Source organism: Schistocerca piceifrons, chromosome 8 (assembly GCF_021461385.2).
Source record: "Schistocerca piceifrons isolate TAMUIC-IGC-003096 chromosome 8, iqSchPice1.1, whole genome shotgun sequence".
In the NCBI taxonomy this organism is placed as follows: domain Eukaryota; kingdom Metazoa; phylum Arthropoda; class Insecta; order Orthoptera; family Acrididae; genus Schistocerca; species Schistocerca piceifrons.
Genome location: NC_060145.1, coordinates 40205617 through 40225235, shown reverse-complemented (window position 1 = coordinate 40225235; position 19619 = coordinate 40205617). Strand labels below are relative to the sequence as shown.

Sequence of the window (19619 nt, the reverse complement as noted above, 5' to 3'; positions counted from 1 at the left end):
TCTGCCACCAAGCGGCCTCATGCATAAATGTTACATAATGAAGACACCAAAATTACGAGCAATCAGTAAGAATTTTGTTCCACATTTTGACTATATTAACTGTGTAATTTCATTAATTTCAAACTAGAATGGCCTGCAATGTTCAAACAAAGACTGGCATTGAGTGATTTTTTTACACATCATGAAAGTATTACTCTTTCAAAATTTTACTTTAAATCTTGTATTTGAAGCTGATGAAATCTGCAGCCCACTGACAAGCATGATTATTTTAATGTAAAATGAAAGAAATTGCTTACAATATACTTAATATAGGACAAAAATATGAAAAATTAAAAATTTAACACTTGCACAGTGCACAGACTTCTTCTTCACATTTTTGTGTGCACACTTAAGCAAACTTTCATACAAGCTGTGCTGTTATAGTATTTTTCTTGTTAACCTTGAACGCACAGCAATGCAATCATTAGCAGTGCTCAAAACAGACAACACAAATGCAGAATCCCCACTCAATCAATAGCGATAGCTTCTAGCAAGCACAAATTAAGTGCCCCATTGTCACCCAACACTCAAAACAATGTTCCAAAGCAAAAAATATAAGAAAACTTGGGTAAATGACAGCTTACTTACACACACACACACACACACACACACACACACACATTAATTTACTACAACATACAACAGACCCCTAACACTGTAACACAGAAAGCAACACACAGTTAAAAATGTTGCTGTTATTTTTTGAGCAAACAACTGGATAAACACGAGGGTATCACTCACCATGAAGTAGTTGTAGCAATAATGATTATCGAAATACAAAAGGCAACTAAACAAGTCCAAGGATTTAAATGTTCACCACAATATATAAAGAGGCAGTAATGCTATACCCCACTGAGGAACTAGAAACATTTAGCCCTGGAGAGTAGCATTTGTAAGAACTGTGGCTCTGGTTTAGAAGAATAGTTCACCATACACTTGACAAATATTTATCTAGGAGAACAGTTCATGACAGGATGGTCCCCTCAATGGTATATAGTGTAATGCAACAGACAAACATTTGCCTACTGTAACACACAGTACATCTCATTACTTAATGTCACGATACACTGTTGTGTTATTACATGGTCATATATTTATGGTCATGTCTTGATTTTCAACTTAGGCTAATTATTGTTTAATAACATTTGAGGCAATACAGAAAATACTTTAATAGAATTTTTGCTCAAGTATTATAAAACAATGAAAAATTTATTCATTATGAACATGTGTTAATTCCTATGTTTAAATACAAGGTGGAGTAGTGTATTTTGTGTAAAATAACCTGAACTGATGAATGGCGTAGCCCATGTTGTAGTGAAATAAAAAAATTAATTCTAATGAAAATATAATACAGTAATATTAATTGTCACAAACAGTCATCACATAATATTCAACACTCCAAGCCTTTATATTTTATGAAATTACTTATGAAAATTACGTTTATGTTTTATGCTGAGTGTAACGTCACACCCGAATAATTTTGTTTAAGTTTTTCTCTATTGTAAATTATACAAATTACTAAAAACAAAACTTAAGTACCAAGCATGGTTGAGATGTCATTTAAGTGATGGCAGCTGCAGCCGCATGACAGTAGTCAGTGTTAACAAATGGAGATCAGGGAGTAACAGAGGTTTTGCAATGCAGTGCCTGTAGTCAGTATTATGGAAAGGAATTCAGGGTGATGTATTGATTAGTCCAAGTTTGATTAAATTGCAGTTCAGAAGATGGACTGAATAAATGAACAAATTATCTGGTACATAGTGTTGCACTTTTTATTTTAAAAAGTTATCCTCCACCTAATTGTAAGTTAAATACTAACACTGTTAGCAGCAAAGAACAAGATTTTCTGCAGTGAATAGATTTGGAAAATATATTTCAACAACTAATTCTAACAGCTTAGTATGGACCTCAACTGTAGCATTTGTTGTTCTAAGAACTACATGATTTGCAATACACCACAATTAGTATCCGAGGCTCGACACATAAGTCACTGAAATGGCATCAAATAAAAATACTTGCATCAGGCAGCCCAAAAACCTCAGATGAGGTCTCCCGGCAAAAAATTCGATATGATTATTTCCGTATCTGAGGCACGCTCAATCTAAATTGTATACTTTTTCTGGCACAGCGCGCCATGGAATTTGAATCCCCGCCAGATGTCATGGGCATCGAAGACCCCTAGAGGTCTCCGCACCATCGCGCCGTAAGCTGTGGCGGTGCGCGCGTCTTGGGCTGCATTTAGTGTGAGGGTGCCACAGTGGAACAGGTGGTTCCAGAGGCCAATAGCGGTGTCCCCGATAGAGTATCTAAGTGCCTGCCTCTCCCTCAGCCAGCGACTCTAATCATTGTGAGAGTCTCGACACATCGCCTCGACAACAGACAGTGTGTTTATCGTTCTTTGTTTTCATTCCTAGTGGACATCTTGGATTCGTTTGGTTGTCTCTGTCACACTGTTGCTTCTTGCGTGTTGTCGTCGTAAGGTCTCTCTCCATCGTTGTTTCGTATCCGTCCTTTCTGTTCGTTTGTTTGTTCGCGGGCCGCTCTCTGTTTGGTCCCGCCACGCTTTCTTGGCCACCCCGCGACCATTCTGGTTTCAGTCACAACAGGTTACAACATTTTTATTATTTAATTCAACTGCATGAGGACAGGAATGTTAGAACAGTCACTGTAATGAAAAAAACACTGCTGCATAACAGGTGTGAACAAAGCATAGTGCTACAGATAGGAACATGCTAATGAAATTTGTTTGGCTCTCTAAAGGGCAGCAGATTATTATTGAAAGATTAGCAGAACATTATCGAAGGATCTCTCATGAAACCCAAAGAGATCCTGGTCTTATGTAAAGGCTGTTAGTGGTACCAAAGATAACGTCCAGACACTCGTGGATGAGACAGGAACTAAAATAAGGTACCAAAGCAAAATCATAAACCCTGAACTCAGTTTACAAATGAAATCCAAAGGTATTACACCAGTTTAATTCTCTCACCACTGCAAAGATGGGCATCAGTCATGTTACGAAACAACTGAAATTGCTAAATCTGTACAAAGCTCCAGGAGCTGGTGGAATCGGATTCTATACCAAATTTGTGGGCACATTAGCCCTCTTAACCATAGTCCGCCACAGAACCCTCAAATAACAAACTGTGCTCAGTAATTGGAAGAAAGCACAGATAACACACGTTTACAAAATGGAGAGAAGCTGTGATCCACAAAACTACCATCCAATAGTCTCAACATCCATTTGTTGTAGAATCTTAGAATATAATGAACTATCTCTACAGTTTCCTCTAGCTCACAGTAAACAACATGCAGATCCTCTTCAAACGTGAGGAACAGAGCATCAATGCCTTTTAAACAGCAACTAATTGGGGCCAACGTACATGAAATTCATCACTAATGGAAGTATGACACTGACAAAATTCTGCAAACACATTGTTAACAGTTTTTGTCTGAAGGTGAGCAATTATCAAAGGTTGCCCAAATTAATACAAGACACTGTTGAGTTAGGGCTTTACAAAAATCAGACATTCATCCAATGAGAACCTTGTCCAGTTTCCATTTTTCCACAGCATTCTTTTTAAAAAGTTCTCAGTATAAACGCACTACTCAGTCAACTCCTGAGCTGCCACTGTTTTAACAATAACAAATGACATATTTCAAAACTGTGTGCACTCTGGTATGCCATATGTGCAGATGGATACAAAGGAGTCAGCTCAGAACATTGACAATGTCTGATGATAAGTGTTAGTCTCCACCTGCTGTGGAGACCCACTTCTACTTTGGCGTCAAGGCTTGGTGGTGTCTTGAAAGTCACAGTGCAAAGGGTACAGACGATAATGTTGACACCAGAACAATTGAAGAATACATAATAACTGACATTCTGAAAAGTAAAATCAGTACAGTGTATATACATGCTTTGATCTGCCTTTAAGCTACAAGTTGAGCAAGATCTGTATCACGCGCAATTGTTAATGAAATTGTATAGAGAAAACATTGTGGTTATAATACAGAAGAGTTATTGAAAAAGTGATTACATCATTGTAGTAGCTTAAATAGATGGGAGCTCAGTTTCAGCACCCACCCACTGCAAAAAGTCATGTCACACATCACGGTCTAGTGGCACTGCATATTGCATCCACTGCAGCAAATAACTTTAATGGTGACAGCAAAATACTTGTACGGTAAAAGGTGGGCAACAGATCATGCATGGGGTGTAACACATCATAATCAAAACCTCATCCACCTATTACATTGCAGTTCATACCTTTAAGACCTTAGCACTGAACGTTGACTAGAGTAGGGGTTTGGGATCTTGGGTGGCTAGGAAGGTTTCCTCTTGATGGCGCATAAAAAGACTGGTATATGGGGTGTGTCACCCAAGTGTCAGTGACTGTTCTATAGATTTTTGTTGTGTATCTTGCCCTCAAAGAAGTAGTAGTAATGGCTAAAGACATACTTAGTCAGATGTATAAGGAATGATCTTGTGGGTTTGGTGTTGGCATAACAATGGGAGAACTAATGTCTGACAGCAGCAAACCCAGTGGCATGAGTGTATGTTGATGTTGTAAAATAACAGACTGCAACTCAAATCTTTAGGTATAAGATACAGTTCATTGTCAAGATAAATAACTGTTAATGTATTATGCAATACACAGCCTATAATGTATTAATAGACACAGTGTATCTTGTATTATTAAACTCTTGATTATCCACAAGTGGATTATCTGTGACCTATTACTTGCACTTTTTTCCACTGCAAAGTTAACTGTTACTTGAAAACCTATTCACACTCTATGTCAACCTTGATGTCACATGTGAAATTATTCTTATTAATCTTTTTCATTGCAATTAATGCACAATGTGCAGTCCAGTAATAATTACAGTTGTTTACATTGTCATAATATTATTTAAGTGACTGAGGTTGTGTTTGCACAGGTCAGATAAAACAAATTTCAGTTTTCAAAGTGTCCAGATTCAGTCAAGATTTTGTATTAATACTTGTTAATGAAAAATTATGAAGTTACAAATAAATTGCTATACTTTCTGCAGCACTGGAATACAATGTGTAAAATCAGTTATCAGTAATGGACACCTGGAACTGATCAAGTTCAGTATAAATTTTCAATGAAATATTTTCTGCTCTAAAAGATTAAATAATTACTTGAAAATGATCATATTTAATGTTGAGTTTAATGCAAAACATAAAATCTGAAATGAGTAATGTTTGACAGTTGGATACCATTTCAATGCAAAAGATTGGTTGCGTCAACAGGGGCTACTAGGGATCCTGATGGTAATGTGTGTTCACAGATGAGAGGCAATGAAGAAGTGGTTTACACCTCAATGTATAAACAGTGAAATGAGTTGGGGTGTTGGTCAACAACAACCAAGATTCCCTCTGTGGGAACCCAGTACCAGCAAAACTACAATTGGGCATAGTTTTGTGGATTTTGGGAAGCATGTAGAAGATGAGAGTGCTGGAGGTATTTGGAGTGCAGACATTTTATCTTCCAGTTCATACTTCCATCCAGCTGTCATCTTCCCCCAATCCTCCAAATCACCCCCCGGGTAGCTTACAAAAACTACTCACCTCTAACCTGGCCTCATTCTCCTACTCTATGTTCATCATGACCTTGATGGAGCCTAAGTTTGCAGGAAGAATGATCAAATTCCAGTCCATTTTACAGGTGTAAATAACTGTTCTTTCCACTGTATAGAGTTGTGTGTTCTTGGAAACATTCCTTGGAAAGGAGAGTGATTGCAAGTCAGAGGCAAGGAATTTTTTGAAGGTAATCATTGTTTGATTTACTAGGAGTGGGGGAGGGTCACATCTGTATGGTGTTAAGAACTGGCACAGGCAATGTCCATTGTTGGCCAGAGGCTAGTTCCCCAAATGTGGGGAAAGGTCTAGATATTTCAGGAGGGATTGGCTGTTAAGCTGAAATAGGATCACTACAGCAGCACATAAAAGTACAACAATCATGCAGTTGGAAGATCCTGATAAAAGCTTTAGTAGTCTTCACCTGAGTCTGTAACTAGTTATGCTTTTTTGCCACCAACCCCTCTGTCTGAAACTAACCACTAACCAACATTGAATGTTGCCTGTGTCAGTTTATGCCTCCATCCACATGTGAGCCTCCCTAACTCCTATTACACCAGTCCTAGATTACCTTTTAAAAATTTGTTTTCACCAACTTGCCCGCACTCTCCTTCCTTAGGACCCTGTCCATGAACACAAAACCTTCAGTAATGGAAAGAACAGATATTTACACCCTTAAAACAGAAAGTAATTTGATCGTTCTTCGTGCACACATAGGCTCCACCAGTGTCATGATGAACCTAGGCTAGGAGGTTAAGGTCAGATTGGAGGTAAGTAGTTTTTGTAAGGTAAGCATGGGGCACTTTGGGAAGTAGGGGAAGGTCACAATTGGATAGAAATATGAACTGGTGCATACAATGTCTGTAACAAATGCTATTCAATAGTGTGTCTACTTTTTAAAAATATATTTCTAGTGAGTTTCTCTGACATTTCCTAACAGCATAACAAACTTTTATTTATCATTAGATGCCAGTGACTAAACAGAAGTGTAACTTGTGGATGACAAAAGGTGAAAGTACCTCATAGAAAGCAAAACCATTCAGTTACAGTAAAAGGTTATGACTACCATTAAGTGAGATAATCATGAAATCATACTGGCAGACTAATCCCAAATGGGTGAAACCATCAGCAGGGATGCTTATGCTACACTAATGAACAAACTGGAAGGTGTTAGTCATGTAAAATGTTGACATCTAGCTAAGAAGAAAGTTCTCTTACACCAATAAGCAAAAATGTCTCTTACAGCTGCTGCTAAACTGAAACCTATTTGTTTGGAAAGAATGAAGATTATGGTTTAATATCCTGTCGATAATGAAGTCATAAGATATAGAGCACAAGCTGACACTGGAGAAGGTATGAGCCCATGTCCTTTGCAAAGGACACTGCCTTAACCAATTTAGGAAAACCACAGAAAACCTAAGTCAGGAGGATGGTCAGATGGCAATTTGATCAGTCGTGTCCCTGAATGTAAGTCCAGTGTCTTATTACTAGATCATCTTGTTTGGCAATTTCCTTTAACTGCTTCCACATCTATTCTATTGATTGGGTTTGGCTTCCTGTGATTATTTTTTTCCTCTCAAACCTGAAGAAGCACTTGGGTTTACGAAGATTCACATAAAATAATGAAGCTGAACTTGTAAGAGACTTACTATGCATAGATGGACAAATTTTATTTTACTGGATTATTAAAAAGTTGTCGTCTTTGGAGTAAGTACATTGGTTTATAAGATGATAACGTTGCAAAGTTTCAAAAAATGTCACAGTAAGTAAATAAATTCTCACATTTTGCACTTTGTCACGTACAATGACAACAGAAACTGGAGACACTGAGTGTGGTAATCAAAATTCAGCTCAAGGCTAAATAAAGATTCTTTGAAGACAACTGAGTTGATCAAGAACAGATGATGAGATGGAATGCACAATAAAGGGTAAACAATGGCACCATTATTGTTCCTACTTTTTAGTATTTATTAATTTTTCCCTATTATTCAAGTTGTAATTCTTTATTTTTCATTTAAAGGATGTGACTCAGTTATTTATATTGGCAGCTGCTTAAAGTCTTCAATTAGTGAGATCTCCACCACTAAATAAACAAAATCTGAATTTCATCAATTAGATTGCTATGCTGCTTTTATTAATTTCACATATAGTGGCAGTCAGTCATGAGCACACACAAAGGAGAACTTTGACAGTGCTGTGGAGGAACAAGCCCCACCTCTCTATCACAGGTACAACATTCCTAGACCTGTTTTTTGTGCTTCTACAGATGCAGGACTTAAGACATAGCGAAAGCTATTGCCAAACCTTCTTGAGATTGTGGGAGCCAAATTCTAACCATATAATGGACCCAGAGTAGCTTCTTCACTCTTTTCAAAATAGGTAAATCAGCAAAGTGTGACACAAAGCAAAGTGGAGTGCACAAAAGTATTTTGTAATGACTACCGTAATTGTTTGCTGAAGTTGGCAGTGCCATACACAAAGTAGTACTGATCCAACCTCTACCAATATCTTACTTAATAATAGCTCAAATTACACACCCCTCCCCTCCAACCTAAAACTGCCACTTTAAAAGTGTCTGCACTGTATTAGTTTCTGTTTTGACTAAGACTCCCAGAAAGTATTCTATTTGTTATTTACACTATTTGTGTTTTTATTGTTAAGTAGTCTGCATCACAACAGTACAATACACACATTTATAAACATGGTTTCTTATTACACTATCCAACTGGCCAGCTGCCAGTTAGAGGACAAGTCTTAACACTACAGCAATGATTACTTTGGATAACTGAATTTCTTCTTTCCCAGCACAATGATCACAAGAACTAACTAATAAAAAAATACATGTGAAATTCTTCCAAAGCAGCTGATGCTGAAGCCTAGTGGCATACCTGGTATGAACGGATGATTGCCTGCACAGCCAAGTGGTCATCAATTATCTTTTCATTGAGTTGTCCATCAAGAGCGGGTACTGATGCTCCTAAATAAGGAGCGAGGCTCATTATAGGAACCTGGTTCTTGGCTAGAGGTGCTAGTGAAGGTGGAGGATGGTATGCTTCACCTGGTGCAGCACCTGCTGTGGTGCTTCGGAAAAATGTATCCCATGACTGGAAATATTAAACATATCACATCTCAGTAAACAGATATATGAAGATTTTTAACAATTATTTATAGCCAGAAGTATTAATTAATTCTGAGAAATAAATATGTGTAAAGACACATGGATAAAGAGAAACATTATTTTATAAGTTGCTAATACATACAAGTGCAATGGTGATTTACTTTAGTAGTATAGTGTTCAAAACTTGTGACATAAAAATTTTCAAAGCCAGAATTTCACTTGCAAGCAAAATACCTTTAGTGAAATTCACTTTCCAATCACCAGGCTGTGAGCCAATAAAATAATACTATCCTCAATCTGGAGTTTGGTTGGAACACCAGAGTGTTTTACTAGGCAAGGTCCAACTGGAACTACTATGCCTTTCCCTTACTCCAACATTTGAACTGACTTACCAAGTGAAATGTGACAGACCAGAAAACACTATAGGAAAATGATTGATGCCGGGACCAATGTGGATTCCATTACACAGGTTGTGGTTATAATTAATGTTTTGTAAATAACTTTCAACATTAGCATACTTAACTTCACTAGAATATATGTTTACAACTGTCATTATTATTAGAACAGGCTTTCTGACAAACATCAAATTATCATTGCTCTTAAGTGTATATACTTTCAAAGAAAATTCCAGATTGATTTCACATCAGTTCCTCAAACCACACAAACTGTTTATCCTGAAACAACGACTGCTTAATGTCAATTACCAAAACAAGACTCTGAAAATAGCAATATTAAAGATCATATTGTAACTAAAACAGAAATTCAAACTTTTTTAAGTCTAATGGTTCAAATGTTTACTAAATTATGTATTAAAATATGTATCTGCATTAATGTTATTTACATGAAACATAGCAATACTTTTCAATAACCAAACTGTGTATCAAAATTCTTACAGAATTCTAATTGTTGCCAGAAAATACATTTACTGCCATGTCAATAATGTCACATGAAATTATCACTGTCACCTATCACATGTAGCTGTATGCCTAAGCCCACATGGCTAAATTGGCTCAGTATCTATCAGTTTGTCTCGCTAGGGAACTGTTATACAAGTCTGTCAAAAGTGAGCAATACGTAAAACAGGGGGAAGGCAACCTCTCACCAACAGCAGACTGATGCCTGGAGCATAGAAAACATTACAGAAAACAGCATTCACACTAGCTTCTGAGCACTAGCTCTTTTTCTAGCAGTAGCGCACACATTTACATAAACAATCACAGAAACCCAAACTCACATTCCAGTGGCCACAGCAAGATTTATTAGACAGACTAGTCTTGCTGGCCATAGGAGGGTGACTGTGTGTGTGTGTGTGTGTGTGTGTGTGTGTGTGTGTGTGTGTGTGTGTCGGGAGGTTCCTCTTTCTCCGTGAGGTTGGTGTTGTATTATCAGTTGTGGAAAGTGGATGGCTGATGCTCTTCCTGATCCCCCCGTGACAAAATCTGTATACACCATCTGTCTGTGTCTAGAGTAAATGTCATAAAATTTTCTTAAATGTTTGCATAAAATGTTTCTGAGGTGGGAGGTGGATACTAGACTGGTATTCACCTAGTGGATGTAGAAAACCATCTAAAATCCACATACAGGTTGGTCAGCTTACCAGCCCTTGTTAACCCATGAGGTGGATTGATACAGAATTGTCTTTTTTTTTCCTGTATCCTGTGAGCAGCTTCTTAACACATGTGGTTATCCAAGTGGGTCGAACATCCTACTTGCATTATTACAAAATTTATTGAAGGACACAGCGCACTTTTTCAGTTCTATATTATGTGAAAATCGTCACTTTTCTTCCCTCCACTATATTTTGTGTATGTTTTACAGTTTTTCGCTGGTAATGCAGAAACTTAGCAATTTACAAGTATTTTGAACAACTCAGGATGTCTCAATGTTCATAGGAAACAACACAAAAAATGGATGCCCGACGTTTTCTAAAACACTTCCTCAAATTCCTACCATTTAGTTCCACAATACATACTTTAGTGCCCCCAGAATTTTATGGAAGTCTGGAGCCACTTGTGTTCCAGACGTTTCGAACACGCGTTATTTTAAAACAGGGTATAAGGATGAGCATGGGATACTGCACCCACTTATTGTTTGTGCAGGCAAAACTGGAAGGGAGATGATTCGTCGGCGCTGGCAGGTGTTCAGCGCAACCTGCCAAGAATAAGCAAATATGGCCCGGGAGATCCATGGCAGGCTGCAAAGAGTAATGTAGCATTGTATTGTTAAAAAACTAATGGAGAGACGCGAAATAGTGACTGTTTATTAGACATTGAACTGCTGTTGAGAGTACATGGACTGGACATGGATAGTCAGCCACGATAAAAGCTTATGTATTAATTGTGTTCAAAAATGTGTAATTAACTGACTCTGGGTGCCCAGTAATGTGTGGGCTTACGTCATAAAGTTTAGTTGTTTTTTTGTACAAAGTGGAAATAAATATGTTCTGGTGCATTGAATGATATTCCAAGAGTAGCGTATTTTTTAAATAAGAATAGAGAGAGCGAGAGAGTGAAAATTTCCCCTTCCTAGCAGTGAAATCTTTGGAGAAGCGTCCGGTGCTATCAGAAGGCATCGGCGCTGCAAGAAAGCAGAACCAGCATTCTTCAACAAGTAAGTCCACGAAATGCTTAAGCTGTATAGAGAGAGCTTACATTACACCGGGCCACCACAAGAACGTGGCGACCGTGACAGGACCTGAGAAAGAAGGGGAAATATTAAAGAAGAAGCTTTTAAAAAAAAAAAAAAAAAATTTTTTTTGCGAGTTGCCATAGCAACCGATAACAGTGAGACAGTGAAGCTGAAGAGCGATTCCACGATACTTATCCACTTATCCAGAAATATCGTGTTGATAAATGGTGAAATGATTAAGGGAATCAAGAAAATCGCACAAAGCTGCAATTAGTCTCAAATTGCCGACGCCACCATCTACAAACGCTGACACTGTCGCACACTAACGCCGATGCAGCCATACACCAAAGCCGACGCCGACGTACACCAATGCTGATGTCACATCACACCAATGCCAACGCAGCTGTCCACAAAAACCGATGCCGCCATTTACCTACGCCAACGCCGCCGTACACCAACGCCGACATCGCATCACACCAATGCCGACACAGCCATCCACGAAAGCCGACGATGTCATCCACCTACGCCGGGTGAGCTACTACTGACCTTTGATTGTTTGTGAAGTGTGGGGAGTTGTGGAAATAAGCAAGTGTATCTTTAAGGATAACTAGATTAAAGGCAAAACAAAACACAATGGAAAAAGAACATCAATCTGTAGAGTCTGTTGTGGCTATGGGAATTGAAAAACAGGGGCCAGATTTAGACGAATTAATGAGGTTTATCAAAGCGCAGTTTGAACCACAGAACACAAAACAGGACGAACTGAAGGCAGAATTAAACTCTAAGTTAGATCTGCAAAACACAAAACTAGAGGCTCAAGTTAATATCCAAAGTAATCAGATACAAGAACTGAAAAAAGAATTGAAAAAAGAATTGTCTGATTCCCTTAGTGAGCAGACAAATTTTATTTAAGGATTTAGAACAAAGAAATGAAGCTCATCTAAAAGGGTTAGTTCAAAAATTAGAATATGATGTAGACTGTAAATGTAGTAATTTGGAAACACAATTTAACGAAAAATACGACTCTTTGAAAAATGTATGTAATGTTACATTTCATGTGGTCAAACAAGAATTAACTACGCTAAAAACCAATGTCCAGAAACAAGATAAGTTGCTCCCCCTAGTACAGGCACAAATTTCAGGGGTCAAATCATGGGTGGAACTTCAAAGAAAAGTTGATGACTGCAGAGCTTATAACTTTGAAAGGCTTAGAAGAACAAGTAGAAGAATTAATAGGATGAAAGGTTGAAGAGAAACTAAGTGTTGATATCTCTTCGCCTATAGTAACTTCCGATTTAGATAACACCACCAAGAAAGACTTGGAAACGTTGAGCAAAGAATTCAAGCTTATGCAGGAGAAACTAGAGAAAGGCACAGTTTCCCAAAATATTATATTAAATAAGAACATGATATCTGATTTGCAATGGGGGTCAAATTCAGGCTTGTCAAGACAGTTTCCTAAATTCAAACCAGACGGGGAGGTACACCACACCCATTTCTTAAAACGGTTTAACCAAGCCATACCACTGAAAAAAGAAACACCCAATTTTTTTCTGAAATACGTAGGACCTTACCGCATTCAATCAATAGTACACCAAAAAACCCTATGTTTAGTAGATCCTGTGACAGGAGAGGAAAAGGGAATGTATAATGCTAAGGATATAAAACGATATGTACAAAACCCCCAGGGATGTTGACGTTCTGTGTCAACGGGCGGAGTGACATCCGCTGGTTCCCGAGTTGGGTTCGGTGTTACTTCCACATTAGTTTTCCTACACCGAACTCCCTTCAAATCTTCGACTATCCTGTAACCTATTCATAAGCCTCAAGCTATCCTATCATATTAGTATTAAAAGAGACCAATTATGACTACACGATTATGACTGATTGTAGGAGTCACAATAAACAGTAACCTCTAAGCATGAGATAAAACCAACAGGGTAACATTCTAACAGGAGATATAATATGATGGTACTGTTTAGGAAGAATGATACCTAGATGTCATAAACTGAACATGTGTATGAAATATAGAGTGAAGTGACTAACTCAACAACTATTTGATTATAGTGTATATAATTTCTATCTTTATAGAATGTTTTATATTTTTTGTAAAGTGTGATGTGATTGGGGAGGGTTTACATCTAATTTTGAAATGGGTGGGTAGCATAGGTACAGACACGACCTACGCACCACACCCTTCACCTTCATACAACCCTTGCAAACAAGTGTGACTCGTTCTTCATCATTTGCCGTTCCGTAGGAGTCTTTTCTTCGGGGACTTCAAAGGTGATGGCGAGAATGTCCGTTCTGCAGGAGACGCCGAACATCATACCTCCTCTGGCTTCTCACGTAAGTACTGGCGAAGTGGGGATCCAGGGGAAGGGGGGTAGGAAGGGTTTCATGTCTTTGGGGCTGTCTTCTTTCTTTCTTCGATCTTAGCAACCAATTCTTTCATTTCCTTTCTTACTTCTCTTAAGAGTACCAATCTATCTTTCCCTCTGTCCACATTCATATACTTCTATCACTGAAGTCCTTCTCTTTTTCATGATTTCTATAAATCTTCAACTAAGAACCTTAGTTGGCCAAAGAATCAGGACGCACGATCACACTTCCACACTCAAACAATTAAATACAAAGACGCAGACAAGTAATACACAGGGAGATGTAATAAACGTCACAGATAAGGGGGGAAGTAGTTCTCAGGAAGGGCTTGAGCACATGTCCTAAGTAATGACAGTCGCACATCTCAAGTGAAATGGTATGTAAGCTTAAGCCAAAGGAACAAGGGGGGACGAAGTGTATATCCACCTGTGTTCATAGCTATAGTAATACAAAGTAATATGAATGGAGATAAAAAGAAATAGATATTAAGTCAGAGGTATTGAGTCAAATAAGTTGCTGATGAATAATAGGATTGTGCAGACCGAATAGCCCAATGAAAAGAAATAAAGTTACAAACATGGACGAAACATATTTAGTTATTAAGGCTAAATAAGTGAGCTGTAAGCAATGAACAAGCGAAGAATTTACGCAGGTAGGCTGAAGGACTCAGGAGGAGGAAACGAGAGGTAGATAGAAATTTTACCAGGAAATTTTAAATAAAATAGTGTGCAGAGGAGTACAAAAGAGGCAAGACTATGAATCATTGTTAGAGAAGATAAGGAGGACGCATCCGACATAGATGAAATGAGAGAAAAAGAGGCAGGTAGGCAGACCCAGAGGAGGTTGATGTATACTGTGCGGGCAGGGGCACCAAAAAGGGGATTGACCTGTACCATAGTTTAGTATAAATGGAAGGGGTGTACCTACCCAAGGATGAGGAAGAAGATGTTTTCATAGTATCAACCCTTACATAGATTGGAACCCAAAGGGAAAGGGTGGAATAGTGACCTGAGATTGTAGTGGAAAGTTTCTCCTGGTAAATTTGAATCCTAAAATTTTTTAAATAAGAAAGATGAGTCCTGCGCAAGCAGATAGAAAAAAGAGAAAATCCCCAGTACAACAAATTTTTTTCAGACCCGGAAAACCAGTGGTTATCATTGCAACAGCTTCTTAAAAAAGAGTAAAGACTCTACTCAGAATAATGCCTGAACTTTGAAACTGGCTAAGGAGATGGATTTATTTTGGCTCAATCCTGGAAGCAAGAGTAGATAAATCTATTGGAAATAGCTAATACTTGTTGTACTATTAGTTTATCATACTACTATGTCTATGAAAGTTATTACCAACAGTTTAATGAAATACCGGAAATGAAAGAGTGTTTTTGTACCTAATGTTTTGATATAGTACAAAGTAACAAGATAAGTGATTAGAAAAAAAAATTATTAAAATATATGTTGTGTGCAAAATAACGAGTGTTCGAGCTAAGGGGAGGGATATGTAGTGCCCCCAGAATTTTACAAAAGTCTGGAGACACTTGTGTTCCAGACTGGAAGGGAGATAATTCATCGGCACTGGCAAGAATTCAGTGTGACCTGCCAAGAATAAGCAAATACGGCCCGGAAGCTCCATGGCCTGCTGCAAAGAGTAATGTAGCATTTTATTATTAAAAAACAAATGGAGAGACTCGAAATAGTGACTGTTTATTAGACGTTGAACTGCTGTTGAGAGTACGTGGACTGGACGTGGACAGTCAGCCACGATAAAAGCTTATGCATTAATTGTGTTCAAAACTGTGTAATTAACTGATTCTGGGTGCCCGGTAATGTGTGGGCTTACGTCATAAAGTTCAGTTGTTTTTTGTACAAAGTGGAAATAAATATGTTCTGGTGCATTGAATGATATTCCAAGAGTAGCGTATTTTTTAAATAAGAATAGAGAGACTGAGAGAGTGAAAATTTCCCCTTCCTAGCAATGAAATCTTTGGAGAAGCGTCTGGTGCTAGTAGAAGACATCAGCGCTGCAAGAAAGCAGAACCAGCATTCTTCAACAAGTAAGTACACAAAATGCTTAAGCTGTATAGAGAGAGCTTAACATTACACCGGGCCACCGCAATACACGAAGGACACCAAATTTTTACCATATATGTGTGTCTGCACCTACACTCCAACCAGACAACAACCACAGAACACCTGCATCTCTCAGGTGGCCAGCCTCAAGTACAGTTCATTTCTTTCGCAGACATCTCAAAATCAGCTTAACAATAACAGTTCTGGGTAGTAAACCAGCACAACCACAACAACAACAACAACAACAACAACAACGGTTTTTTATCGCCAAGAATTCAGGACGCCACCATCCAAGGAGTTTACTCTTGCCGTCGCGTGGTGTTCCAACTGACAACAGGAGGCACAGCCAGCATGTGACTATGTACCTCAGCAAGTCACAGGCCTGAAAATAATCCACACTGTATACCTTCACCTTGGTGCTACTCAGGCCAGTGCATGGAACTTGAGAGAAGCCGGTACCACCAGGAGGTATGCTGGGCAATTGTGCCGACTACTCCACAATTTCTCATTTGGAGTAACTCCTGACCAGACCCACAATGCTGATCCTTGATGGATCTTTACATCAAGGCAAACTCAGCTTACAGGTTTAGGCTTCCTGCTATGCCTTACTGCTTAGCCTTAAGCCTTCATCATGCACCTTCCAACAAACTTACTTGACAGTGTTCTCTCTCCCCGTAACTCATATCAGAGCTATACAGCAATCAGCAATGTTATCTCTTCTTTTAATGGCATGCAGAATAAACAAGTTGTTATTTCCATCCCACTTGACTTTTGTTAAGGCTTCTTTCCCAAGGGAGGCACTCCTTCGAGAATTGGACTTAACTCTTCTTCGCAACATCCATTTTCTGACATCGGTGATGCCATTCCATATTTTTCAGTGTCTCGTTTCCATGTTGATCTGTCCATTGTCATTATTGGCACTGATGGTAACAGAATTCTTTGCACCATTTCTACATCCACATACATACTCTGCCAGCCACCATATGGTGTGTTGCGGAGGGGACCTTCTACCACTGCTTGTCATTTCCTGTCCTGCTCCACTCACAAATAGAGCAAGGGAAAAATGACTGTCTCTATGCCTCTGTACAAGCCTTAATTTCTTTTACATTATGTTCGTGGTCCTTGTGGAAAATGTATGCAGGCAGCAGTAGAATCATTCTGCAGCTAGCTTCAAATGCCAATTTTCTAAATTTTCTCAATAGTGTTCTGCAAAACAAACACTGCCTTCCCTACAGGAATTTCCATGTCAGTTCAGAAAGCATCTCTGTAACCCTTGCATGATGACTGACTCAGATGGTAACAAATCTAGCAGCCCGCGGCCGAACAGTTTTGATATCTTCTTTTAATCCAACCTGTTGGGAACCCTAAACACTCCAGCTGAACTCAAGAATGGGTTGGACTAGTGTTTTATATGTGGTCATGCACATAAACCACACTTTCTTAAAAGTCTCCCAATAAAATGAAGTTGACCATTTGCATTCGTTACAATCCTTACAAGCTTGTACCATTTCATATCACTTTGTAATGTTAGGCCTAGATATTTAATCGACCTGACTGTCAAGTAGCACATTACTAATGTTGTATTTGAACATCACATGACTGTTTTTCCTACTCACCTGCAATAACTGACATGTTCCTACATAGCTACCTGCCTTTCATCACAACAACTAGATATTTTGTCAAAGTCGTACTGTATCCTCCTACAGTCACTCAATGACAACACCTCCCCATACACCACAGTGTCATTATCAAACAGCCACAGTTTGCTGCTCACCCTGTCCATCAGGTCATTTATGTATACAGAGAGTAATAGCAGTCCTATCACAATTCCGTGGGGCACTCCTGATGATACCCTTGTCTCTGATGAACACTCATCGTCAAGAACATGCTGGGTTCTATTACTTGTGAAGGCTTTGAGCCAATCACATATCTGGGAACTTATTCCATATTTATTTATTTATTTCCTGTTCCAGTGATCCATGTTGTGACAGTATCACAGGATATGGAACATGTCAGAAATCTGTGGTAGCACATAAAAACAAAACGATTTCACATTACAGTGAACAGTAACTTAGGTTCTATTACAGAAAATCAATTATCAGAGATAAATAAATATACAAAATAATAAGTGTTACAGAAAATAAATATTGCAAAATATGTGTTTACAATAAACAATAGTCAAGATTATAAATGTAGATTTGGGCACATATTTGCATTTAACAATACAAGAAATGCTATAAACATTATAGTTCAGGAACTCTTCTATCATATAAAATGATTCTTGTAATAGGAACTGCCTTAAAGTTTTTTTCAAGAAGAGCTCATCTTCTAACAAACAGTTCTTGAAGGCATACTCATACCTTCATTCAGAGCCTGCAGTGGGGCACAGTATCAAACACTTTTTGGAAATCTAGAACACGGAATCTGCCTCTTGCCCTTAATCCATAGTTTGCAAGACACCATCTGAGAAAAGGGCAAGTATGTATTGCACGAGTGATGCTTTCTAAAACCACGCTGATTTGTGGACAATCTTTTCTGTCTCACAGTATATTCAAACTGTGAATATGTTCAAGAATTCTGCAACAAACCAATTTTAAGGATATTTGTCTGTAATTTTGCAGGTCCAGGCTTTTACCATTTTTATATACAGGAGTCATCTGCACCTTTTTCCAGTGGCTTGGGGCTCTGTCCTGGGTGAGAGATTTGAGATAAATGCATACTAAGGGGCAATGCCCTGCAGAGTGTTCTTTGTAAAGCTGAATTGGAATAGCATACAGATCTGGCAATTTATATGCTTTCAATGCATTCAGCTGTTTCTCTAAACCAGGAATGCTTATTACTATGTCCTCCATACAGGAATGTGATGGTCACTTGACAGTACATTTGTATGATCCTCCTGTGTGAATGGTTTCTTAAATGAGAAATTTAAAACTTCAGCTTTTCTTTTGCTATCTCCTGTTACCACACTACATTGGTCGACAAGTGACTGGACAGAAGCTTTCGACCCACTTAGCAGTTCTACATAGGACCAGAATCTTCTTGGGTTCTTGGCGAGATCTTTTGCTAAGGTATTACAGTGGTAGTTGATATATATGCTCCATACATTATCCTTTTCACAGACTAATGAAACCCTGCAAACTTTTGCCTGTCGTCATTTGCGCATCCTCTTTTGAACCAAGAGGGGAAGAGTCTTAGCTCCCTCAGAATTTTCCAAATTTTGTTATTAAACCACATTTCATCTTTTCTGTTCTCAATCCACTTACTCCATATTTCTCCAGAGCACAATTTACAATCTGTGTAAACTTTGCCCATAATTGTTGTGTTCACTATATTGGAACCCATTTATGTCCCATCATTATCTAAGTGAGATCCCAACAACTCTATCTGTTCTTTCTAACAAAAATACCCTTCTAACACTCTTGGTTCATTTATTAACTTCTGTAATCGCTGTCGCTATGATGACTTCATAATCACTAATACTTGCCTCTATACTGACACCATCAATAAAGTCAGGTCTGTTTGTAGCTACAAGGTCTAAAATATTTTCATTGTGTGTAGGCTATCTAAATAGCTGCTGAAGATAGTTTTCAGATAACTGTGTTCAAAAGTCCTTCACAAGAGTGCCTACCTGTGCCCCCTGCAATGAATCCACAGACATCTCAGTCTATACTTGTTAGGTTAAAGTTGCCTCCACTTAATATTATATGATCAGAGTGTAGACCTTCTTGGAATGGCACAAACTATGGTAGCAGTGCATAAAACATTGAACAGTTAACTTGATTTCACC

The 19619-nt window shown here is 38.3% G+C and overlaps 1 protein-coding gene across 1 annotated transcript in view; it reads right to left on the bottom strand.

Annotated features, from left to right (window-relative positions):
* Positions 1-19619, bottom strand: part of LOC124711735 (2-oxoglutarate dehydrogenase, mitochondrial-like) — a 178774-nt gene that overhangs the window by 142781 nt on the left and 16374 nt on the right. Inside the window, exon 2 of the mRNA XM_047241947.1 lies at positions 8527-8742. Within this exon, the coding sequence (XP_047097903.1) occupies positions 8527-8742 (216 nt within the window). The remainder of the gene's footprint in view (positions 1-8526; positions 8743-19619) is intronic.